This window comes from Manacus candei, unplaced genomic scaffold (genome assembly GCF_025592945.1).
Source record: "Manacus candei isolate 608988 ecotype Guabito, Panama unplaced genomic scaffold, ASM2559294v1 h1tg000028l, whole genome shotgun sequence".
Classification (NCBI taxonomy): domain Eukaryota; kingdom Metazoa; phylum Chordata; class Aves; order Passeriformes; family Pipridae; genus Manacus; species Manacus candei.
Window position 1 is genome coordinate 20,709,171 of NW_026138076.1, and position 26,742 is coordinate 20,735,912.

The following is a 26,742-nucleotide window of genomic DNA, read 5'->3' on the forward strand; positions in this document are numbered from 1 at the left end:
GCCAAGGGCAGGGACATCTCCCACTACACCAGGTTCCTCAAAGCCACATCCAGCCTGACGTTAAACACCTCCAGGGATGGAGAGTTCACAGCTCCTCTGGGCAACCTGTTCCAGTGTGTAACCACCCTTATATGAAAGAATTTCTTCCTAATATCTAATATTCAGTTAAAAACCATTCCCCCTGGTCCTATTGTTACACATCCTTGTGAAAAGTCCCTCTCCAGCTCTGGAGGCTGCTCTAAGGTTTCCCAGAAGCTTTCTCTTCTCCAGGTGAACAGGCTGAACATCCTGTCTTCTCAGGAGAGGTGATCAACTTAGTGGCCCTCCTCTGGACTCCTTCCAACAGTCCATCTTTTTTGTGTTATACAACATGTTAGTTTTGTATGAGCTCTGTACCTTAGCAGGACATTGAGTAACAGAGTAGGTCAATCTTGGGGTAAAAAGTAAACTAAATGAAACTAGTTTGCCTTTTCAGCACTTCAAAAGAAATTATTAGGATGAGCATGAGGTGCTGAAAGTCTCACAAATGTTATCACCTGCTTGAAAAAAGGCACACAAGTTTTCAATCTGTATGCCCTAAAGCAGCCTGTGATTCTCCTTATGTTTTGGTGTTTTCTGTTCCCTGCCAAACTCAAACTTTTTTAAAAGAGATATTTCCTGAAATAGCCACTTATTATTACAGAAAGATGCAATGTCTTGCTTCTGTAAATTTAAGTTCTGTTTGAAAGCATTATTGCTTTCCTCAAGTTGTAGAGCAGGTATAAAGAGAACAATAGTTTCCTAAAATAAATGTAATATATAACAATCTTTCAGGCAATGTCAAATGCAATGGGAAAAGAGTGATGAGAGCTCTCCAACATGAGTTTAAATGAATCTTTTTTGCTCTCTTGTGCCAGTGCAAGTATCATTTATTTTTAAAGCAATCAGTCACAGTTTTCTGTTAGAATGATAGTATCTTGACTGATCTTGTAGAAGTGCAGACAATGAGGAATAATAAGATTCCCAAGCTGGGGAGTCAGTAATGAACAAAATTTGAAGTCAGCTGAAATTAAGTACTGTATGAACTAGAATATGGGATATACGTCTTTAGACTACAGGAAATAAGCCAACTGACAAGGATTAGAAAGAAATAATTTTCTCTGTGAACATGATATTCCATAACCATCCACCACAAGAAAAAAAAATAATCCTCTCTAACACCTCTTATTAGACAGGGCTGGAGAGGGGCTGATACTGATGATACAGATACAAAAACCAGTGTACCCAACACAGAAGTTCATATTTTGCAAACATACTGTGATTATTCTTTGTAAAAAAAGTGAAAAAGGCAAATATTTACAAACAAAAGATAACCAATAGAAGGTGTTTGAAATCAGCTGCTTTTTTGGGAAGACTGATTCATGGTTTTTAACCGCTTAGTGCCTCCTCCAGGAGAACTGATAAAATGATGGAATTGTGCCCCCAAGTAAGTATAATGAAAGCCCCCACACTGATAAAATGCATTTCAAGAGATCACTCAAGACAGAGACATCCAACAAAGTCTGAAGTGACTCCAAATATTTGTGGTGCACGTGAAAAACTCCCATGCATTGCCCTATTACAATTTCAAGCAGGATTTTAACTGTATACATTTCACTGCCTGGAAAGAAAATCTAGCCATATATGTGCTCCTTCTGCATAGCTTATGACATTACAAGCTCACAGGCCACTTGAGGGCGGGCTGTCGTCACACTGTGGAATTTAATTGGGCATAGGGAGGTAGTTAGGTGACAATCGGACAACGGTTGTTTCACAGACTTAATTTCAGCTAAGAGTGCTTGAACTGAATCAGAAAAATTCCAAGACGGACTGCAAAAAAGCCAAATTAGGAGCTTCCAGAGCTTTACATCGAAAAATATGAGTGTGGGGACCTATCAGAGCTGGTGAAAGCTGATGTTCTGCAGCCAGATTTCTCACGCTTGCTCCCACCTACTATTATTCCACAGAAACATATCCCAAGTAAATCTGGTGGCAAAGTTTAAATGATACTTTTTCCCCTCCCATATCTATTTGTCTGCCTAGAAGAAAGAGGGTAATGAAGGAAATGGACAGTTTTCCAAGACAGAAGTAGTTCAAACTGATTGCTTGGAGACTTTGAAGGTTTATTCTAAGACTGAAAAATACTTCAGTGCGTCATTAATCTGGGTGAAAAACCTCTCTAAGTTTTCTGTCAGACTAATTTCTTTATTTTCCTCTCAAGGAGAAATAGTACAAGAATAAGACCCTACAGCTAGAGGTGAAAGATAAACACAACTATCTTATCCTAGGACACAGTCAGCTCTCTTCAGCATCTACCAGAGAGGAAAGAGCCTTCAAGAAACCATTGTAAGGTAAAGCTGAGCAGTAACATCAGTCACACAGTAATTATTGGTCATCTGTCAATTGAGAACTGTTTTCCAGAGGAAGATTTCCTAGCCACATCTTAAAAATAAGGTAACCTAATCACACAAAGTAATAAGCTGGACACTGCAAATGGAAGGACTGAAGAGTCATGGAGATAGTCACCTGCGGATAGGACAATATTTGGTCATCCACGCCACTTCCCAGCAAGGAATGGATTTCATATTTGGCAAAAGGAAGGTGCTTTATGCCATCTTGGCTTCTCAGAAAGCATATTGCTTATTCTTGTTTCAATACATTTAAACAAATGAAAGTATCTACGGATATTGCATGTCAGTTTTTAATCAGTCTGCAATGTAGTTACACTTTTGCAACACAGTATTCTACTCTTAATTTTTATGCAAAATAACCATGAGCAAATATAGCATCGTAAGGCTTTGGCAAGCCTTGATCCTGTAAAATCTACTTGAATTATCTGTTACATAATTATCTGTTGCACATTTTCTGACCTCTGAACTATTCCTCTGAGAACAAATACAGTATGAACAGGGTTTATATATATATATATATATATATATATATATATACACTAAAAAAAGGCTATGACTATAAAAGTAACTGCTTCTTTTATCTCTTTGAAACTCTAAATCATCCCTGTTTACAGTTAAAATCAAATTCATCAACCAAGAAGGCTCACTCAAATTTTGTCTGGAAAAATCACACCTCTGAAACCACTTGGAAGAAAGGCTGCTGTTCAGATACATTCATATCTCCTCCATGCATGAGTTACAGTGAATATTATGCGTGAATTATATTTAAAATTCATTAAACCACATGCTAACTCCTTTATTAAGAACATGCACCCCTTATGTAATTAATATTTCTAATATATTCTTATGCTTTGTTCTCCCTTTCAAACTGGAAGGTTTTAGGTTCACACTTTTCATTCTGTTTGCTTATGAAGTGCCAAATAAATTGATGGCATTGAACTATAACTGGGTGAAAGCACTGTGTGCAAGACTGTTAGCAACCAACAGCTCAAAACTACATTTTATTTAAGAGTTCATAAATCTAGTTTTACTCAGTAAAAGCCCTTCAAAAACAGTTATACCATTAGATTAATGCTACTTAATCTTATTTTTAAACCTGTAAGAGCTGATACTTTTGTAAGCTATTATTAGGTTAACTGTCACACTAACCAATTTCTTTTATCCACAGCAAAGACTCAAAGTACTCAGTGGTTCAAACTTCTCACTCAGCCACCACTTTGAAATACGACTTGTAGGGATGAGAAAAGGGTTTGGGATCAACTCCTTCTACACCTTAGCCTACTGACAAATTTTCTTTAGATGACTGTGATTTTGCCCAGAGTTTGGTAATAGACATTATTGCTAGGGTACTTCATGGTGTTCATCAGTGTTCAAAAACATATTTTGAAAACAGTGGGGAGAATGAAGATTTGAGAGGTTGCTTGGAGCACAAAAGAGAACATAAAGGTTGATGCTAGAAACAAGTCAAAAGAAACTGCCTGACAGATGGTATCCCAGAAAGGACGGACTCTCGTTATGGCAAGATTCTGTCAGTACAGATGGTGACTGACAGCACTGATTACAAAACTCAGTTCCCATTGAAGGCAACAGGAGCTTTACTCCAGTAGTGGGGATTATGGCAATGAAGTCTATCTTTTTGAAAATCCTATTGTTTTGCTATGAAATACTTTACAAGAATTCTTAAATTGGAGTTCTAACACCTGGTCAACAGTATAGTTGACTGGATCATATTGCAACTTTGTATATAAAATCTAGGACTACGTAGCAATCATGTATTTAAGAGAGAGAGAAATTAAACAAATTTCTACATCATACGTAAATGTGCAGTGCAGGAGCCGGCTTTAGCAAATAACTATGCAATGGTTCAGGAAGACCCAGACTTGTGCAAAGCATTTCACATTGTCCTGCATGAAATTTTTGGCTCTAAACTGGAGAGATATAGATTCGATGGATGGACCACTCAGCACATAAGGAATTGGATGCATTCAAAGAGTTGTGGTCAATAGTTCAATGTTTGAGCAGAGACTGGTGATGAGCAGTGTTCCTCAGGGGTCAGTATCAGGACAGGTGCCATTTAACATCTTTGTATGCAACATGGACAGTGGGACTGAGTGCACCCTCAGCAAGTTTGTCACCACCAACCACCTGTGTGGTGCAGTTGACACACTGGAAGGAAGGGACCCTGCCATCCAGAGGGACTCTTGAAAGCAATCCCAAGTACAAATACAGGTGAGGCAGAGAATCAGTTGACAGTAGCCCTGGAGATGTTGGTTGACAAGAAGCTTGATATGACCCAGCAATGTGCCCTTGCAGCCTAACAAGCCAACCACATTCTGGGCTCCATCACAGGAAACGTGGCCAGCAGGTCAACACAGGCAATTCTGCCCATCTACTCTACTCTCGTGAAGCCCCACCTGGAGTACTGAGCCTGAGGCCCCCAACACAAGAAGGACGTAAACGTGTTGGAGTCCAAAGGAGGGGCATAAAGACGATCACAGGCTGGAGTACCTCTCCTATGAAGACAGGATGAGAACTGAGGTTGTTCAGCCTCGAGAAGTCTCCAGGGAGACCTTACAGCACTTTCCAGTATCTAAAGGGGGCCTACAAGAAAGCCAAAAGGGGACTTTTGAAAGGACATGCAGTGTCCTAATGATTACAGACTCAAAGAGGGTAGATTTGAGTTTAGGTATGTCCTGGTTTCAGCTGGGATAGAGTTAACTTTCTTCATAGTAGCTGGTATGGAGCTAAGTTTTGGATTTGTGCTGGAAATAGTGTTGATAACACAGGGATGTTTTCATTATTGCTGAGCAGTGCTTACATAGAGCCAAGGTCTTTTCTGCTTCTCATACTGCCCCATCAGTGAAGGGGGTACACAAGAAACAGGGAGGAGACACAGCTGGGACAGCTAACCCCTACTAACCAAAGGGATATTCCATACCATATGGCACCATGCTCAGCATATAAAGGTGGGGAAGAAGAAGGAAGGGGGACATTTGGAGTGATGGTATTTGCCTTCTCAAGTAACGATGTGAGATGGAGCCCTTTTTTTCCTGGGCTGTTCCTGACTGAACACCTGCCTGCCCATGGGAAGTAGTAAATTAATTCTTTGTTTTGCTTTGTTTGCATGTACAGCTTTTGCTTTATTTCATAAACTATCTTTGGCTCAACTCTTGAATTTTCTCCTGTTTATTCATCCAATTCTCTTCCCCATCCCACCAAGAGGGGAGTGAGCAAGCAGCTGTGTGGTTCTTAGTTGCTGACTATTGTTAAACCACAACAGACATGAGGAAGAAATTCTCCACAGTGAGGATGCTCCATCCCTGGACGTGTTCAAGGTCAGCTTGGATGGGGCTTTGAGCAACCTGGTCTAGTGGAAGGTGTCCCTGCCCATGGTAGTGGGATTGGAACTAGATGATCTTTAAGATCCCTTCTGACCCATTCCTTTCTATGATTCTAAAACTAAATTCCAGGAGATTGCAGAGTACTTCACTTGGGTCACAAATACCCCATGCATCGCTAGAGGCTTGGGGAAAAGTGTCTGAAAAGCTGCCCAGTAGAAAAGGATCTGAGGGTGCTGGTCAACAGCTGGCTGAACATGAGCCAGCACTGTGGCCAGGTGGCCAAGAAAGCCAATGGCATCTGGTTTGTATTAGAAACAGTGTGACCAGTAGGACCAGGGTATTGATGAGGCTGCACCTTCCACACCAGAACTGAGGGGCTGAAGTGTGAGCAGAGACGGGCAATGTAGCTGGTGAAGGGTCTGGTGCACAGGTCTTCTGAGGAGCAGCTGAGGAAGCTGGGGTTGTTTAGCCTGGAGAATAGGAGGTTGAGAGGATACCTTATCGCCTCTACAACTCCCTGAAAGAAGGCTGTAGACAAGAGGAGTTCAGCCTCTTCTCCCAGCTAACAAGTGGGAGTTACAGTCTTTTCCTATGACAAAAGGAAACAACCTCAAGTTTTACCAGGGAAGGTTTAGATTGGATATTAGGAAAAATTTCTTAAAGGGTCGTCAAGCATTGGAACAGGCTGCTCAGGGACATGTGGAGTCACCATCCCTGGAGGTATTTAAGACATGTAGATGTGGCACTTAGGGACATGGCTTAGTGGTGGACTTGGCAGTGTCAATGATCTTAAAGGTCTTTTCCAACCTAAACGATACTATGATTCTTTAAAAATACCTTTTCCCTCTTAGATGTGCTGCTTTGCATTAGCAACTTCACATTATGCTATCCACAAAAAAAGAAAAAAAAAAAGGAAAAAAGAGATGAGCTTTTATCTTCACCAGTTACTGTCAGCAAACTATTAAGTGATGTTCTGGTAAGTACCTGGCAAATCCCTGAGGACCACAGCCAATCCTAACGAATAAAGTTTCCTGTAAGCAACCTCTGCTGAGGCAGGGGGAGAAAAGATAATTTTCTTTAGTCCTAGATGGTTAAGACACATATTCCTGTGGTAGATTTTATTCATGTTGAAATCAAAAATACAGCCTCGATATCAAACAAAGTTCAATACCATTTGGAAATAGCAAACCACCATCTTCATATCTATATGTACTCAAGAGTTCAGATTACAGGGTAATGAATGTACAGCTTTGCAGATATTCCACAGAGTAATTTGAATATTTTAAGGTCATTATCTCCTCTTTATATGCAATGTATCAATTTAAGAAAATATTTTCCTTCAATATTAAAAAAACCCTTACATCAAAAACCACAACCCCTCCCAGCTGTTTCACATATATTGAACAACACCATCATCTCAGACTGAAGATGTTCCTTATGACATTTTATCATATTCAATATGTCCATGTTCAATATTCTATCCTGAGGAGGAAAAATTTAACATTATTTAAGATAAAGAAAAAGTTACATAAAAATTAAAAGCAAACTAACTACACAGAAGACTCTAGGATCCTACTACTAGCACCTAAATAGAGGATGGAGAGTAGGAGGATCAGTGCCCCTGTAAGTATCGATTTAGAATCCTGAAATTGTGTCTTTAGTCTCCCTCAAACATTAATTCATACACCAAGATGTGCATTTATAATAGAAAAACGCATACTGTTACAGTTATACTTAGTCTAGGGCACCTGCTTTCTCCATGTGCCACCTCTCAAATTCATTGTGGAGTAGCAACATCAAATTCATCTGGCAATATTACTCTTTCTGGCTCACCAGAACAGTCTCTGTCATCAAGAAACTCATTCAAAATCATCTCCTGCCCCAGAACTTGATTTTGTATCAGCAAATACTAAGACTTTATCTTACACATTATTAGTTTAAGAATTACTTTTATAAATCACACAAAAAGGTCCATCTAGCTAACTATTTGTTTCTGACAGCAAAAAACAGCAAATCATAAGGACAGATATAATACACAGCAAACAAACAACTTCACTTCCCTACAATACCCTTCCAGTCTCCAGCAACTGATGGTTCAAGGACATTGCAAACCAGACACACTGATTTTATCCCTAATGTATTTTTCCTCCATGAACATATTCAATTGTTTCTTGAAGCCATGCAAGCTTTTAATATCCACAATGCCTGGTTCAGAAAGCTCCACAGCTTAATAACATATTGCACACACACCTGTACTTGCCATTTGTTTTGAAACTGGTACAGTATTTAATTTGATGCTATTATGTCTAATGAAAGAGAGAGTCAATAAACTGATCCCTGCATATCTTTTCCATGTTACTCTCTTCTAAGTTACCTCTATCACACTCTCAGTCTTCTCATCAGTCACTCAACAATGAAGGCTTTACTTAATTCACTCACCCTTAATAGGTATCTTTTCTATGCCATCTGTAATGATTATGATTGCACAAGAACTGCATACAGTATTTGAGAGTACACAATGAATTTACGCAGTAGTCATAATAATGTTATTCTCTTTGAAATGAAAGCTAACATTTTCATAAAACTAATATAGCCATCAAGAGCTCCTTCCTGAGTAGCAATTACCGTGTCAAAAGTTATCGCGGCATACATAAACCTAGGATTATTTACTTCCCCATATACATTATTTTATAATTTATCCACATTTTTCTTTAGAGGGCTAGACAAAGACAGAAGATTACATGGAGAGATCCTGAAATACAGTAGCAAAATTCTGCTTGTATTCTACCCCAAATTTCCCATTTCCTTATTTTCTCTCTATTCCATTACACAAACTCTGTCCATTACAATGAATCTTCCAAACACCAGCCACTGAATACACAGATCATTTGTTTATGCTTCTGTTTCCTAGGCATGGAACATCTTAGTTTTCAAGCACCTGGGACATACCTCAGATTAATAACAACCCCAAAACATAAAAAGGTTTTTATTTTCTTTCCCATGATTCTTCAGAAGCAATTGGAATTAATCTTTCTGGTCTTGTTTTACATTTTCTTTCGTCTTGCAAGTGGCTTGATTTTGAAGATCTCTGCTGATCCCTTGAGCAGTCACTGCCAAATCACCTTTATTTTAAAAACTGTTTTTACCCCTCTTTAGATAGTTAATAGACCTCTAAATTATTTGAAAACATTGTTCTGCCAAAGTGCATATTCTGTTTATTTTAAGCAAATTTCTACAAGTTCTATATAGGTGCACTTTAAGGCTATGACTGGAGTCCGTTTTCAGCTCCTCTTCCAGAAGACTTTTTTAACAAAAAACTACAGCCACAGCCTAAAGCTACTTGTAAAACGTAACAAGTTACTCAAGCTTCCAAAGCACTGCCAAGTTTGTTAAGTCCAATGTCACTGAAGAATGGTCAATTCCAGTTTTACTGACATAAGACTGTGTTACTAAATTTTGTTATACTGAGCTGATTTTTGTTTGCTTTTTAAATTTGCAGTATGAGCTGCCTGTAATCTTAGACTAATACAGCAACTATAGCGCAGTTTTGCACAGAAAAGCAGATTACATTAAAACATATATTTGGGATGCAAAAAAACATATCCCTGCATTTTGAGAAACATATAATAACCCCTCATTCCAGCTCAATTTTAAAGAAGAACAGAGCAAGTAATACTTTACACTTCCAAAAAGGAAAGGAATATTGCAATAATTAAGAATGTGAATTTTACAAGAAAAAAATATAAAAGCACTGCCTTTACAAATGAAGTTTTGAGAAATAAATGGTATCACAGAATTCTCCCACCCTGCACCACAAATAACAATAATATGCTGCACTACTCAGGTCTTCCAACCTTCATGCTGCAGAGAAAGGGAGAGTACAGGAGTAATAGCATGGGTCTGTGTAAACTTGGGATACAGAAGGGGCGATTGCACTGACACCTAACATGCTATAAGCAGCACCCACACCTCACTATGTCTTCCTTTTATATCAAAAAGGCAACCCTGTTTTCTCAGAGCACTTGCACAAAAGGTGACCCCATATACAACAGAAGAAAACACGATTATAGAGTCTCCTCTCAAGAAACAGCCTGAGTTTGCTACATAAAAATATAAAGCATGCTTTATTCACACATTTTCAATTCACTACAACATAAAAAGCCCACAGGTCATGTTTGTATGATGCAGTTAACATAAAACTAAGAGCTTACCGCAATCAAAATAAAATATTCCTTACTGGCATTACTTCAATAATTGACCTAGCCCAGGGTCATTTTAAAACAGTTTAAATGCATCATTAATCCAGCGTATTCTAAAGCAGCTTTACTAATATGCTATAATAAATTAGAACAGAGAAGCGAGGTTGCAGTTAGCATGCATTTAAAAAAATAATAATATGATAACAAAATATGCCAGACATGCAGATTAGAGCAACATGAAAAAGAAGGCACAATAGCAACATGACTCAGAAGTTCAAGAAATATATTTGATGGGATGTATTTTCCTTATTATTCTCCTGGGTACACATTTGTCTGACTTTCATGTTTCCTTCCCGTCACTTCCATCCTAGCATTCTGGCAGCTTCTCACTCTCCGCTATCATTAAAAGAGAGTAGCCAGTCTTTCAAACAACCAGATCAGTAAAGTGGATATTAATCTGCAATACAAAGGAGGTTACTAAATGAAGAGAAGGTCAGTTGTTTATTTTAGATCACATATGTCAGGAGAACAGCAGGTTAGCAAAGTGTATTGTAAGGACGGCAGCGCTGGGCAAGTGTTTTTGAACAAACTTGTGTATGTTCTCCTAAAAAATCTGTACGGAAGTCCACTGTCTAAAGAGTAGAAATGACTCACAGGAAAGATTGGAAAGAAACAAAGGCATAAATTAAATGAGCCAACATCATTATTTCCTACATACTTCAGGACTTTGAAGCAGAGAGGGAAAAAAGTTATCACTGTTCAAAAACAAAGGTCAGCTCACATACAATCTGTGCTTAAAGAGGGACAAGACACAAAAAGAAAAAAATCCATATTTATTAAAAAAACCCTTGAAAATGCCAAAGACGCTGTAGATTGTACCGAATTCATACCCATTAATATATGCTTCTCCATGTATTTACATGGTGTCTCACAAAATTGTTCCGTTCCTTGCAAGATTGTTGGCATGTTACATTAAGAAAAATAAATTCCCTCTCCCTGTAGGAAGCAAAGACGGTCCCCTCACCTCCTTCTGCCCATAAACAAACATACACGTCCGTAGGTATATGCGTACATATATAAATAAAAGGAAAAACTCATAGCCCACACTAATAAGGACCTCTGAAGAATCTCTTCTACTAACGATTTCTTTAAAATTCATTGAATGAGAGTTTCAATTCTGATGGAATTTTAGTTTTAAGCTTTATCAGTAAGATTTTACTCTTGTATGTCAAAGAACCAACATTACTATGACACAAGAAAGTGGCAAATTTTTTCAAGGTCTATATCTTGGAAGATGTTACAAAGTGCACAGATAGTAAATACATGTGTCCTGGCCTTGATCTCCCATGTTCATTTGTCATTCACATCTATTCCAGATGCAGAAGCAGGTTGCTGCTTAGCATGATCCCACCTCCATTTCCTTGTTCCCAATATAAAATACAATTTTTCTTCATTGCTTCTGAAGGAGACATCTGTTGTGAGTCTAGAGTATTTAAAGAAAAATATCTCTCACATTTTCATACTGAAGTTGCTTCAAAGAAAATACGTTAATCATGACTGCACACACTACGGTACTTGGAATTTCTGAGTAGTATTGTGTCGAGACACCACCTCAGTTTTATAGAAAGTAAGTCTCACATTAATAACAACTCTTTGTCAAGCAGTTTCTCTCAACGCTTTGTGTACGAATGGTTTGAACAACATCTCAGCATCTCCATTTATACTGCTCTAGGTGCACCCTCTCCTCATGGAGCAAGAAGAAAGGGAAGATGAGGAAAGATCACACAAAGTTGTAGACTGTGTTTCCAGTCAAATTTATTTCCCACCCCTCTGCAGCTTTGCTGCTTTTCCCTGATGGAGTCCCAGAAGTTTCCTGTCCTCCTCTGCAGCCATTCCTGCTCACATGGCATATCTATTTGCATTGCTGAAGATGGCAGCTTTCAATTTTGCTTTTAAATTCCATCAGTAGAGGCAGCTGGTGGAGGTGAATGTAACTTCACTTTCATGTTAGCAAAGCATAAGCTAATATATATATTCTGGCTGGACTTTCATTGAGCTTGTATTTCTTAAATGGACTACTTTAGGAAGAATGGAGAGAAAAACCCACACTCTTCTCAGGCTATAAAGTTCGAGTAATATAGCTCAAAATAAAATCTAACCATTGTTAGGAGTGTCTCCATGTAGCTGGAGAAATTCCTATTGCTTCACCGTTATTAGGAATTATGTCAAGGATGCCCTTATGCTGAAAAAGATGTAATCTGATGTGAAACACAGGTTAAATATACTGCAGGAATATTTTGCTGTGAGGCTTTTGCATGTAATTTTTTTAGTTTTCTGCTACCTTTTACAGTCATCCCAAGTATTTTTTATGCCCTTGTATGTTGTATCTTTAATGATCCTTTAGTAACTTTAGTGGAGAATTTGTTACTCAATATCATAAAAGTTCTGAATTTACATTTTTACACTAGTGTTATAATTGCAAAATTTGATTAGCAATTTGACTGTCACTTTAGTTTATATTGAGCAATTTTGAAAAAACAACATCCATTCAAGCCTGTCATTCATTTTGTACCCATAACAAATGCAACTTAAAGTGTAGTCATTTATCAGAGTCTGAGAAAAACAGAAATTTATTGCTTGTAGGATGGCATTAACGTGTCTTTTACATGTGTTCTCTGTGCTAATGTGAAGCTACCTCTCTATAGAAAAAGTAATCTAAAAATTTCCGTGATTCAATCCAATATATTAATTTACCCAGTAGCCAAGTGAGATACCAAAAACATTAAAGAATCTGAAATGTGAGGGGGTTTCCCCAGAAAAAGCAAATAAAAAGGAGAAAAATAATCAAGAGATGGAGGTGTGCTGCTATGTTTAAAATGAAAGGGTTTTCCCCACAGAGAGAACACATTAGGCATTTTGCTCTTATATAAAAGAATATACATATATTTCAAAAAGTCAACTGTTGCATTAAACCGTGTATTACACTCTGTGCAAGACAGATGATTCAGAACTGGAGAACCATTGAAGGATGGTAGTTAAACACAAGATTTGGTATGATTTACAGTCTCTTCTCAAGTTATCTAGCTCTGGCAAACTACTGCTGCATCTGTGCAGGCTTTGTCAGGGACCAGCAAAATTTTGCAAGGGTGAAGTTAATTTATGCAGAAGAGATTTCAGTTGCCAGTATATGCTGGAATTAACTCTTGTGGGTGGGAATGTCTCAGACCTCCCTAGCACGCTGTTTGACCCTGTCTTCTTGGACACAACCACACGAAGTTTCAGCAGCACTAACCAAAAGATACATTACAAGTGCAACTTTTAGCCCAGGTATTGGATGACAAAACAGAAAGACAAACTGCTGGTGACAGAAAATTATTTTATCTAATGCAAAATTGGAAGATTTTAATCACAGTGAGACAAAAACACAGAGGATAAAATATTTATCTCACAGTAGTAGAGACGTTAACATTGCAGGGCCTGTATTTCCCAGGCACTGGCTCTGAACAGAGACACAAGGAGTCCTTCTTCTTCCCCACCCTTATCTATAAACAGAACTTGTCATAGGCAGCTATAATATGTTCTTACTTGTCCTAAGTATTTGTTTGCATTCTCCTAGAAAACTATTTTCAGAGAGCAACAATAAGTAAACACACTAAAATTTTCTAAATAAATTCATCTGGTTTTCTATTTTAAGTACAAGTATGAAAAATTATGCTTCTTTAAGCAAATGAGCACCTTAAGTTAGTCTGATAAATCTACACTTATACACTTCAGTGAGCAATCCAATTTCTAAAGCACTGGTGTCCTGACAAAATTCTAGTTCAGATAATTACTCTGCCTAGCTAAATCTCTTAGCAGTATCGTATGCTGTCATAAACTGCTGTGTAGCGAAGAAGTAAACTGTTAAATTGCCACTGCTTCTTAAGCACAGAATCAATGGTCTATTGCTGATTGATGAAACATTTAGGTTGTATAGGCCAAATTTTCTAGTCTACTATGTCAAATCTGCACTGTAAATTTGGCATTAAAAGGAACAAACAAAAAACAACAAATGGCAAAGCACAGCAAACTGCACTGGATATGGTAGCTCTTAGATGGCACAAACCTGACACAACTGTCACGGCACTGCACGTTTACGCTACTGCCAGATGGCACCAAACTCCAAACTCCTTGCTGCTGCAGCTCTCATATGAGCATACTACTCATATGGCCCTGAAAACAACGCGTAAATGTTCTTCAACTTCTTCAGGGAGAAGTCTGTCTGATAGGCTTGAACTGTTGTGGAGGTGGTTTCCAGTGATCTAATGAAGAATCTGTCAAAGACCATTGTGTCCTGTCATCAGAGATAGGGCTGAAAAACTCAGACATCTGAGGGTAACCAACAGCTGGAGGTGATGGTGGGGATAGGGATGCTGTAGTTATCTGTTAAATCCACATGTGGCTAGATGAGTCTCGTATTCCAGCTAGTGACTGCTTCCTAAGGGCAGAGGTTTTCAATAAACAGGATTTGACCAAAAGAAAGAGATTATAGGAAATTCCTTCAATAGGATCTTCCAAGAGATCTTAAAACGACAGCATAAGATACAACTGTCCCTGTGAAACACAGCCTTGAACAGAAACATGACAGTTGTGACCCTTCAGAGTACAAGCATCCAGAAAAGAGTGGGATATTGTAGCCTACAAGTTTCTATGTTAGCAGGACATACACTTCATCATTTTTTTTTCCTGATATTCTCTTAGTATATTTTTCTTAGTTCAGTGATTAAATACATGACTTGAATCACCAAGTGTCTGCATAGACTTGGAGCCATGTCACCTTCTCGATGAAGAAAAATATGTGAAAATCATGGAAATGAAAGTAAAGAATTTGAAAGACAAATTCAGAAGTAGTTAAATTCCTGCAATAGATTTTCTTCCTCTTCTTTACCTCTTGAGCAAAGCTCCGGAAGCAGGTGTCTCCCACGGTGTTTTTTCATAAAGAAGAGGGAAAGATTTCTCTGTTGAAGACAAATTTTGAAAGAAAAAATTACCCGGACAAGCATATCACGCAGTGAAACTCCTCCAAATGTGACAATTGTCAAAATCAGCTTGAAACCAATGAATCACTATAGAGCTTGACCTTAAAAACCAGTTTACATTGTGTGCTGATTGTGAAAGGGATAGAATTAATTTTCTTCACAGTAGCTGGTATAGGGTTTGTTTGGAATTTATGCTAGAAACAGTGTTGGTAACACAGGGATGTTTTTGTTGTTGCTGAGCAGCGTTTATACATGGTCAAGGCCTTTTTTGCTTCTGTGCTGCCCTGCCAGCAAGGAGGCTGGCAGTGCAAAAAAAAAAAAAGAAGTTGGGAGGAGACACAGCTAGGACAGCTGAAACCATCTGACCAACAGGACATGCCAAACCATTTGACATCAGACTCGGCAATAAAACTCAGGGAAGAAGGAAGGGGGGACACTAAGAACACCTGTTTGCCCTTGGGAAGTGGTGAATTATTTCCTTTTTTTTTTCCTTTCGTGGGGGACTTTACCTATTAAACTGAATTTACCTCAACTCATGAGTTTTCTCATTTCTACCCTTTGGATTCTCTCCCCCACCCCACCAAGACGGCAGTGAACAAGCAGTGGTATGATGCTTAGTTGCCTGCCAGGGTTATACCACAACACACTGGAATTCTCAAAAAAAGTTGGTTCAGAAAGTTGCCATGCCCTCATAAAGCCTTTACATATTTTAAAGAAACATTAAAAACTGCTATTTCTTTCGGTCAGTGTAATTTGGTCTCTTCACCACGAGGAACATTTACAATACATGCAGGAGTTTTAGCTTGGGATTCCCAAGTTGCATCGTATCTGACTCATTGATCTCTGAGTTAATTTTTTTATTTAAAGTAGCCAAATGTGCCTACTCTTGGCCCAAATCCATCAAAATAGTTACTATACACTCAGTTTTGCTGAAGTCAATTGCTATAAATGTGTGCATCAGCATATTGCTAGACAAAGACCATAAGTTACCCGTCTAAGCATTAAAAACACAAGAAAAGCTGAATTGTTCTTTCTTTATGTGAACAGACATCTGCCTACACACACAGTAGCATCTCCACTGAATGGTACACACGGTGCAGTCTGGCTTCTGACCAGGATGCACCTACAGTGCCACTGCAATTCTCCAGGGCCAAACAAAAGAGAAAAATGCCCAGCACAGGGAGATACGGAATTTCAGGAAAGAACTGATGAGCATCATGTCCCAATGAGGGGTGTGCCCCCCTAGTCAGTGAGCAACCTTGCACTCCACTGCAGTCCCCCTCATCGCAGTAGTCTTTCTACAAGTCCAACCGCTGGCATGCACAGAGGTTTCTTGACCCTGTGTTTTATTTTAGATTAATCCAAAATGACTACACACATTAGCTGAAATGCATTACAAATTTGGAGTTAAATGGAAAGAAAATTAAATATAGAAAACAGTCCATTTTATCCTGTAAGATATACTCTGTTTAGTAACATTCCTGAAAATTGATACGTATTAAATTAACCACAGGAGGGCTCCCTCTGGCATACTGAATACAACAGCAGCATACTGTTTATTGCCAAAAATAATATTGTATTTTAAAAGTAACAAAGATTTTAGACCTCAAATTATATTTTCCTCCACAGGCTCCAATATATACAGGGGAATAAAATTATATTTGAACAATTTAGATAAAGAAGTGACTTACAGAAGTGTTAACTGTATGGCTTAAACACCTAAAAGGCAAACTGACATTGCCAATGCACTGCATTTTAAGACACTGTTTTGTCATGCCACGTATAGGGGCTCTGGGAGCTGACACACCAGCACAGCAATGAAGAGGGCTGTAGTATAAAAGAGCATTGAAAACACCAGGTCCCAGCTGCCGCTCTGGGGAGAGAAATGAGGACTTGCTTAGAACAACAGCACATGCATAGAAACTGAGCAGAGAAAGTGAGGCTTCATATTATCAGTATTTCTTATGGTCTGACAGGTACTCTCCAAAAATAGTACAAATGAATGTTAGCAACAGTCAAGCAGCTACTTTTGTAAAGTTGAGACTGTTTGTCATTCTATACTTTATTTGCTCCTCTGCTAAAGAGAAACCAAACTCCCACCTCATAAGTTTGCAATGAAAGCAAAGGTGAGACAGTGGAACTAAATCCATAAGTAACTGACAGAGTCCTGACAGTGTAATAAGAGAAAATAGGTGTGTATTTGTATCCTAAATCAATGATAATTTGTACAACATTTTGCAGCTGTTGAAATCAACTAGGAAATAAGAGAAATACAGCTAAGTTGTGGGGGGGGAGGAAGGGGGCAAGAAAATTTTTCTCTCAAGATACAGCTTTTATGCAGCTCCAGAAAGAGAATTCACCAACCCAAACTTTGTACTTCACTGCAATCAACAGTAAGTTAACAGAGTTAACTGTCCTGGAAAATTTATGATTACCAGAACTTGTGTGCTAAACATTATTGGGGTAAATTTAAATTTTCACCTCTTTCACAGACTTCAGAAACTAATGACTGTTTGCAAGACAGATTTCAGGCCGAAACCGCTTCCTGGATTCAGAAGGCAAAGTCAGTACTTTCACAGCCAGTGGAAGGTTAATTTTGTGCCTATTTGCCATCTATAACACAAGGCCACATGATTTGCAAGGACTAAGTTCTCCTTATGCTAAGGAGTTCATTTAAATCCATACCTCACGTATCCCATGAGAAAGAGGCTAACTGAGGCTAACCACATAGAAATAAGGACTTCACAGGACAAAGGAAAGAGAGTGTGACTCTATCCCATGGAACAATGCTTTCCCCTCACAGCATAGCTATATTTTGCTCTTTGTTCTGGACACCATGCATGCACCAAAATAAAAAGGGCCAAAATCATCAGTAGTTTTTCCAGCAGAAGTGCCTTAACCAGGGGGTTAAAGTTGCATGCCTCACTGCACCAAAGTATAAGTGAAATGAAGCCAGAAATCTACCTTTCTTCCTTACTTTACACATCATAAAGCATTTCATTAATACACTGAGTATGTATTACAGAGCATCTGTGACTAAGAGATGCTGTTGTTTAATCCAACTTTAAGTGAGGAGATTTGACACTGGGCAGCAGGAAGATGACAAATCAATGAAAAAAAGTACAAAATGAAGTTGAACTATATCAGGGGTTACTTCATTAGACTGCCTTCCTTTCAGTCACCCACACTGGCATCCCATATAAACCAAAAGAAACATATCTCACAACACTTTTCACCAAATACCTACACTACAGACACTAGAAAGCTACCGCAAGAAAGTTGGTTCTTTTATATGAAGTTATGTTTCATATACTGAAAGTGTATAAACAGACAAGGATAAAACCTTACTGTAGCCAAACAAAGTAGCACTGACTTTAGATAGTGTGAAACACCCAGATTTGGACCGAGATTACATCCTACTGGTTGTACTGCATTATTGCTTTTCTTCCACAGAAAACGAAACTGAAATTAAGTTTTATTAGCATAACTTAGTATTAAAAAAAAACCTGGCTTTAGAATCTTATCAAAAGATCAGACAGGACTTTATATATATATATAAAAAATATCTCAATCACAAAACAAAAACAAACGAACACACATACCCCAAATTAAACTACCTGTAAAGAGTTTTTTAACCAAAACTCAAGGACACGTGTTAAGGAATAAGACTTTTTTAAAAAGGCAATAAAAATATCCTATTTGACTTCCCTTATTCCCACAATATAGCAAGGAAGACTGACTTAGAAAGATTTAAACCAGAAATTATCTTTTTTTTTTCCTCATGTGTGCCACTTTACTATCAAACTATATTTTATGAAGATCTTGCTGCACCATGTAACTCAGAACCTAACATATGTACCTTTACTCTTGAAGCTCCACTTTAAATAGTGTGAGAAACCAAAAGTAAATAACAATTATCAAAATATAAAGATCAAGCCTATTAAGTTCTCAAGAGAAAAACCTACGAAATCACAAAGGCTTATAGAATGTTTCTGTGAAACAGAGATTCATAGAGACTAATAATGTTTACAGAATTCATGGAAAGTGAACAAAATCGTTAATGTTGTCTGAAATCACAGTTGTCAATACCATTTTCTCGTCTTTTAGTTTTTCCTACAGAAGAGCTTCTCTGCTCAGAAACAGAATTTGCACAGTGACAAAAAATACTCTTATGTAACTTACTGTGGCACTATTTTAATGCATTAAAAAAGTCAACTTATTTTGTCATATTAGAATTTCTAGATAGCACTAAAGAACACAAGTACCTCTTCTAGGCACTGGGAATGACACAGTCCCCAGGGGACACTGTTCTACCATTGATAGAAACAGCCTATTTTTGCACTGTGGACTGCTTTCAAACAGCTCCTATGCTTACTGCTGTCAGGGTATCAATGCCTCCTCCATCAGCCTGCTATCCCTCCTTTGCTCTGGTGCTGTAGCAAGCAGCTGAAGTGATAGGAGAGGCTGACAGAGCCCTCATTCACAGGGAAGTCTGGGGATGTCTGTTTTAGCAATGAATTGGGAAATTTAATTTATAACTAGGCAAAACATCATTTCCCTATGCCATCTCTTCAAAAACACCTGATGATCAATAACATGAATTTAATTGTTCTTAAAACAAGATGGCACATTTATAAACGTTACTGTCAATATCAGAATACCACTAGACACACATTTTACCCATGAGGGCAAAACCACTTCAGCCTGTAATCAAATTATTGAAGTCACAGACAGCTCTACCTCTCTTCCCTGGTCAGGATACACCACAGCAGACTGACTATACATCACTATCACATCACTATGTAACCTAACACAATCTTAGAATACATAAGAAAAGTCTGCTGCAGTTTCAGTACAACTGACATCTAAACTTGTGTTAAGTTTACACTAAGTATAAAGTAACTGAACACCTCAAGGGCAAAGAATGACTGCGCTGAGTGTGTAAATTCTTGCATGCCTTACTAAATTACTAGGGAAAAAGAAAGTTAACAGTTCTACTATGATACTATTTCTAATGCAGTATCTTCTCACGTGACCTCATTTTTAGTGAAGTGTCAAGGAAGTCTTACCATTTCCTTTGTATTTAAGGGAGTTGAACTCAAACTTGTATTTCAACTCTTGTTCCTTCTAAGTATTTTGGGTTATAATGTGCACAGCTAAAGACACAAGTAACCTAACTGCATTACTCACCTGTACTTCAACCTGTTTTCCCCACTGGGTAAATGACATTGCCAACATGATTTCAATACTTACTGTGATAACAGAATAACACCAGAGTCAGTTGTAAGGTTCAAAGTTGCACTGCTCATTTTTACTGTTTTCCCATTAAACAGTCCCATTACTCCTCAATTAGTATTCAGGTTGGGAGAAAAGGGAAGGGGAAAAAGAAAAAAAAAAGAGAAAAAAGGAAGCTAGTAAAAAGACCTCTTCAGAAAATGTAGAATTTAAAATTTTCTGGGGTCTCATTAGCAAGTCTCACTAGCCCTTCACGTATGCTCAGCTGCTTATTTCCAAGGTTTTCTTCTACCACTTTATCCAGAACCCTTTTTTCTTTTTTTTTATTTTAAAAAAAAAGTTATCTCCCTTTGACTGCTAACCAATCATGCTCTACTTAAGAGGGTAGTCTTGAACATCAGAAATATCAACTTATGTCAAGGCATGTGGGTTCTTAAGAGCCATGCAACACATGGAAATCATTATTTGCATTGGAAACTGAAAAGACTGCAGTGTGCACCTTGTAAACTAATGACAGACACTTATGATTGTGTATAATTTTCTTTCAGCAGAAATTAATTCTAACTAAATTCTAGCACCTGACACCTACTGCATTTTAAAACCCATGGACAGATAAAGTAAGCTTCAAATTAAGAAGCTATTCCTAACTTCCTCCTCTAGTAATATTCAGGATATTTCATTAACCAAAGTTATGATATTTTGGAGGACTAACTTCTGTAATGGATAGCTATACTAACAAAGAATCAAATATATTACTCTTCAGTTGAAGTCATTGATTTAAATAAGTTTAGTATGTAGGAAGTGCATCACATACATGGGTGATGACCCTTGAAATGAAGACTATTAATACAATAAAATTATAAATTATGCCACCTAATACATTCTAACATGAAGGCTATGCAAGTGGTAAACAAGTTAAAAGACCAGACAATTCCTTAATTTCTTACTAATGATCTATGAAATATCATGTTAAATTTAAATTACACTGACAATTATAGTGTAGGAGCATAGCACTGTTGAACTGAGCAAACATAAGCTTTGGTAAATTACAGGCAAGGTTATTAAGAACTGCATTACAACAACTCCTTAAAACTAAACTTCATTTAATGCAGGTCATACTGTGATTTATGAGCCATACACAAACCCAGCAAGTCAAAGAATAACTCAAGAAAAAAAACCAGCTTATGTCAACTGCCCTTATTAATAACAGTGATCGAGGAAATAGTAAACTGAAAATATTCGGGAGTTTGTTGTGACATCAGTCTGACAAGTAGTTACACACAGCGTAGCTGTATCAGGTCACAATAGTAATATTCAGAAGAGAAAAATACTGCCAGTCACTTCTGTCGAGTTTTCAACAGAAGAAAAAAAAATCTCGGCGGTAAGACACCTAGATGGATCTCGAGCAATTTCAGCGGACCTACAGCCACACATCAGTTCGAGAAGTACTGCAGACAGGCAAACGAAAGTTGCCGTAAAACCTCCACTTCTCGTAATGAAAACCAGAGCCCAGCATCACCCTCGGCTCACCAACGAAGCACACAAAATCCCAATTCCTCCTAATTTCACAGGCAGCCTGTGTGACTGCTCACCCCCGTCCTTGCCGGCGAAGCCCAGCCCGGCGGGCTCAGATGTTCGCTCACAACTTTCTCTCCCCGGCGCGGCGGCAGGACGAGCGCACGTGCTGCCGCTCCCCGCTCCGCGCACCTGCGCCGGGGCCGGGCCGTGCCCCGGGAGGCGGCAGCGCGGCGGGGCACGGCGGGCTGGGCTGGGCTCCCGGGCGGCTTCGGACCTACCTGCGGCTCGGCGGGCTCGGGAGGCTTCACCAGGTGCTTCTCCTTGTAGAGAGACCAGAGGCCGATGTCAGGCAGGAAAATCAGAGCCGCGGTGAAGAGCAGCGTCATTTGCAGAAACCTCTTCTGTTTCCTCTTCATGGCCAAAGCCGGGCTGCTCTGCTGGCGGCGGCGGTGTCAGCTCCCCCAGCACCACGGGGCCAAGTCCTTCCCTCCCCGCTGTCCCTGCGAGGGGCCCGGAGCCGCGGAGAAACTTCGCCCTCCTCACGCCTGCCCACCCCGTGCCCGGGCGGGGCCACCCCCCGCGGCGGTGGCGGTGGCGGTGGCGGTGGCGGTGGCGGTGGCGGGGCCGAGGCTGGCGGCCGCTCCCCCCGCCCCGGCGCGGTGCTGCGCGGCGGCGGTGCCGCGCCTGGGGGAGCTCATGGATCCACCTGCGCACAGAGCGGCAAACGGCCCGGCACACGGCGCCAGAGGGGCAACAGAAATATATATTTAAAAAAAAAAAAAAAAAAAGAGGGAAAAGCCCTACAACCTGAGTCCTCTAAGCGGCGTGGGACCAAGAGCGCCCCCTCCGCCCGGCTCCGCCGGAGCGCTGGCGCTGCGCGCAGCCCCCGCAGCTGGCCTCGCCCGCCCGCCTCACGTCCCCCTGCCTGCCCGGGCCCGGGCCGGGGGGCGCGGCATCATGAGCTCATCACGCGCAATTTGCTAAGCAAGAGTTTAAAAAAAAAAAAAAAATCAGGAAAAGAGAGCTGATGCCGGAGCAGCGGCACAGCGCGCCCGTCCGCGCCGGGGAGGCGGGCACGGAGAGGCGGCCCCGCGCCCCCCGCCACCACGTGCGCCGACCGGGCCGGGGGCAGGCGACATCGGGCCCGCCCCACCGCGCCTCCTCATCCCGGCCGCCCCATGTGCGCCATCCGCCGGCTCCGCGGCTTTTCCTCCGGCGGACGAGGCGCTGAGCGGGAGCTTGGCTCGGGTTCCGCGGGCCGGAGCCGGGCGGTGCTGCTGCTGTTACTGCCGGTTCTGCCGCCGCGCACCGGGGACGGGGTTTGGAATTCCCGTTCCGGTCCGTCCTCCTCGGCGCTACGTGAAACGCGGGGGGAACCGCGCGGAGAGCCCGCGGGCTGCTCCCTGCCCTGGGGCCCGGACCGGTCCGCCGGGCAGTGTCGGGGCGCTCACCTACCGGGCTATCCCCGCGCTCCCCCCGCGGCGCCGCCTTTCCCGAGGCTGCCCGACCGCAACCCCAGCAGCTCCAGCCTTCTCCGAAACGCGGTCACCCCCCACTTCGGTAGCCGAGGGAAGGAGATGTTCAAAGCAATGTCGACTTGTACCCAGCTTGTTGCAATCGAACCCGTTTGGGCTTCTGGTCAGAGTTCAGCTGCTCGTTCTGACCACGCAGTGCAATTACCTTTTCTTTTCAAACTAACTCCTCTAAGCAAAAGAGGAGGACACTCAGGTTAAGCTTACTAGGACCTAGTGCCCTTTAAGCTTTGTCACATCAAACAGTGGGAAAGTGTGTACGAGACTTGTAACATTAACGTGTTCAGAATGAATATTGAAAAATAAAGGTATATCTAACTTCTTTTTTTTTTTTTCTGTCTTGCATGTAGAAAGCTACCACTTCAGTGACAGTCCATGTTTCTATTGGTGGCTAAAATATTTCTGAATGTCTACGTCTTAATCCTGCAGTAAGAATCCTCTTTCTGTAACCACAGTGCATCTCTACAAATGATGAGAAGTAGTCCTCTCCTGTTCCATGGGTGAGATCAGTCTTGTCCATACACAGAACTGTCTTGTGCAGAAAGGATTTCCTACATATGCATAAAACAAGAGGCAGTTAAAGGTTATTTTTAGGAGAGTAGCTGGAGATAAAAGAAAGCTTGTGGGAGGAACAGGAAAACTGAGCGATGAAGGTGGGATGGGAGGAAATAGCATAATGCTCTTTACATAAAAGTAGGACTGGAAGGGACCTTGCGAGGTCAGCTCTTCCATGGCTCTGCCCCAAGGCACAATCAGCTACATCTGTGTCATTTTTGACAAGTGGTTGTCTAACCAATTCTGAAGTCCTCCAGCAATAGCACAACTCCAGCCTCCTCAGGCAATCTGTTCTGACTTGCCGTTGCAAACTGTTCCTTAATGTTTAACCTGAACTTTCCTTACTGTAATTTCAGAGTATTACAATAGCCACCAAAGGGACAGCAAGCAGAGTATTTCTCTCAGTCTTCACATAGTCAAAGTCCACTTCCAAACACTGTTCCATTGGCACTCCAGGACGTCTCAAGATCTAATGTCACTTCCGGCTTTCATCAGGACTGTCTTCAGCTGGTTTGTATTTGAAGTGCGATGTCCAAAGCTGGAGCTAATAAGCTACTTGGGACCTTTTTAAGTGTTTATAAGAAAAGAAGGATAATTGTGGATGTGTCACAGTGTGTTCTGTTTTTCCATGCTTCCATGTGGAATGGAAGCTTTGTTGTAACAGCAGTAGCTTGTTAACTAATGACCATTTTGTGATAAAATTTAAGCTCTAGTTTGTTTTGTTTCCCTCAAGAACACCTAATTCATTGTCTCTATTTCTATGGCTGAGTATTTCTCCTGTTTGTACTGTCTTTACTGTATATAATTTTTTTCTGGAATATTTATCCAGTTTATCAAAATCACTTTGAATTTAAGCCTATTTTCCTCTGTCATATACAAATGTAATAAATTTGTTCAATTCTGCAATCCAGACTGTTAGCAAGAATTTTAGTGTGTTCAGATGCAGGACAGATCCTTGCAGAGTTCTGCAAAATGTATGTTCCCACATTTGACATTGCGCCATTGATACTTTACTTTCTCTGTAGTTTCCAGACAATTTTGCACTCACCCTGAAAATTGCAATACCTAAGTAAACTAATCTTGCTGAGTGGAGTGTCATGTGCAAGACTTTGTTCTATTGTCTTGGTGACAAAGGATGTACTTCATTGTTTCCTTTTCACCCCTGCCAGGTGTCACGCTAAAAGGGGCAGAAAAGAAGAATTTTCTGTCCAATCTGTATTAATTTATTTTTTGTCTATCAGTGTCCCCTCTCCAAGAGATCAAAGCCTTTTAATATCCAAAACAGTCTGTTAGCCTCTCACCTATTGAGACCTTTCACTTAACAGGTTCGCTGAGACAGACAGGACGTTTGATACCTTTTATGTATAGGGACTGCACTTAACAGCGGTAGAAAAACCCCTCAGAGGGTTTCTCCTATTAGTTATTTCGCCGTTGACGAAACTGTCAGCACCTAAAAATGGACTCATTCTAACAGTTCATGAAATAACATGTTTAATAATGCGAATTTGTGACAATTTATGGGGTTCGATGTGTCTGGAATAGGGTCTAACTGCAAAAAACCACACAAACTCTGTAATAATAATAATAATACAAAGCATAGACACACGCTGAAGCAAAAGCAACTTACAATGAAGTGATAAGTAAAAATTTTAAAGTACTATAGAGCAAAAGTAAAATTAGTATATTCGTATAAAGCAATTGCTCACCCCAAGGCGTCCCAAGAAGGTGGAGGAAGAAAAGGCAGCCCATCAGTTACCTCCACAGAGTTGATGGAATTTGTCCTGGATTTTTGCTTGGGTCCAATCTCTTTTTATACCTTTTTTCTTTAGGCAGTTTGAGTGGCTATAGTCAATAAACTAATTTTGGGGTGATAGACAGATGAAATAGACCCAAGGGTCCACTTTCTGAATTCCAGGATGTTTGAGAAAAAAGCCCATGTTTATCTCCATATCACTTCTTCCTTTTAATCCTTTTATCAGTTCCTGTGAATGTCTCCCTAGGTGCTGGAGGTTTCCAGGAAGCAATCAGGAGGGAGTTTTTTCTTCTTTTTTGTGCCTTTATCTATCATCTTACACCAGGTTATAAGGATGGCATAGAAGATCACCAAAAAAACACTCCACAAGCATTTCCACCTTTTGATTTTTGCAGCTAACCAGGGAGGCATTCAGTTCAACCAAATTTTAAAAAATTGGGGTTGTATTCAAGAGCTGAATCCACCCAAAGATTAGAATTACTCAGAATACCAAAAGGCATTGATCTTGTCAGAAATTCAACTTACTTTTTTAGCTCATCATCCAGCGTTAGGAAATTTACCAAGCATATAGATTTTGATTCAGCTGCCTTTTTGTCTGAAGACATTCAGCCCTGATGTTCTTCCACTCAGTGCAAAAAGCATAATAGCTAAAACCATCCTAAGTATAGAAATGATCGCTATGAGATCATGTAATAATTGTATAGCAAAGTAGGACTACTGGCAGGAAAGATTTAGGAGATGGTGCATCTAGAATTCCACAGCGTGCCAGTTAAGTCTATCTCTGGAGGTCAAAGTGAATACAGACATTGATTCTCAGGAGATGAAATTCATTTTAATTTCCTGAATCCTGAGAACAAGTTTGTTGTAGGGCCGTAGTCCACAACCGACAAATCCAGGTCTGCTTTGTAAAGAATTAAAGGCATATTTTTCAGCAAATAATTTCTTTCACACAAGCCACCTAGCCCTCTTAAGCACTGCTGAATTTTTAACATGCTAAGCTAGTTTTAAATGAAGGTAAAAGAAAGTATCACTGTTGTGTGAGTTAAAAGCTGAAAATACACAATAACATGTGGCAATAACTTATGCTCACCCTAGAAGAACTTGCAGTGGAGGTGCAGAATATACAGTTTCTTCAGTGCGAGTATATTCAAGCCTTCAAGTA

General features: G+C 40.0%; 1 protein-coding gene across 2 annotated transcripts in view; it reads right to left on the reverse strand.

Annotated features, from left to right (window-relative positions):
* GALNTL6 (polypeptide N-acetylgalactosaminyltransferase like 6) overlaps window positions 1-22,423 on the reverse strand; it is a 462,483-nt gene extending 440,060 nt beyond the window's left edge. For both annotated transcript variants that reach the window (XM_051790183.1, XM_051790181.1), the window contains exon 1: window positions 22,019-22,423. In XM_051790183.1, coding sequence (XP_051646143.1) covers window positions 22,019-22,156 — 138 coding nt within the window. In that variant the 5' untranslated portion in view covers window positions 22,157-22,423. The remainder of the gene's footprint in view (window positions 1-22,018) is intronic.
* Between the last annotated feature and the right edge of the window lie 4,319 nt (window positions 22,424-26,742).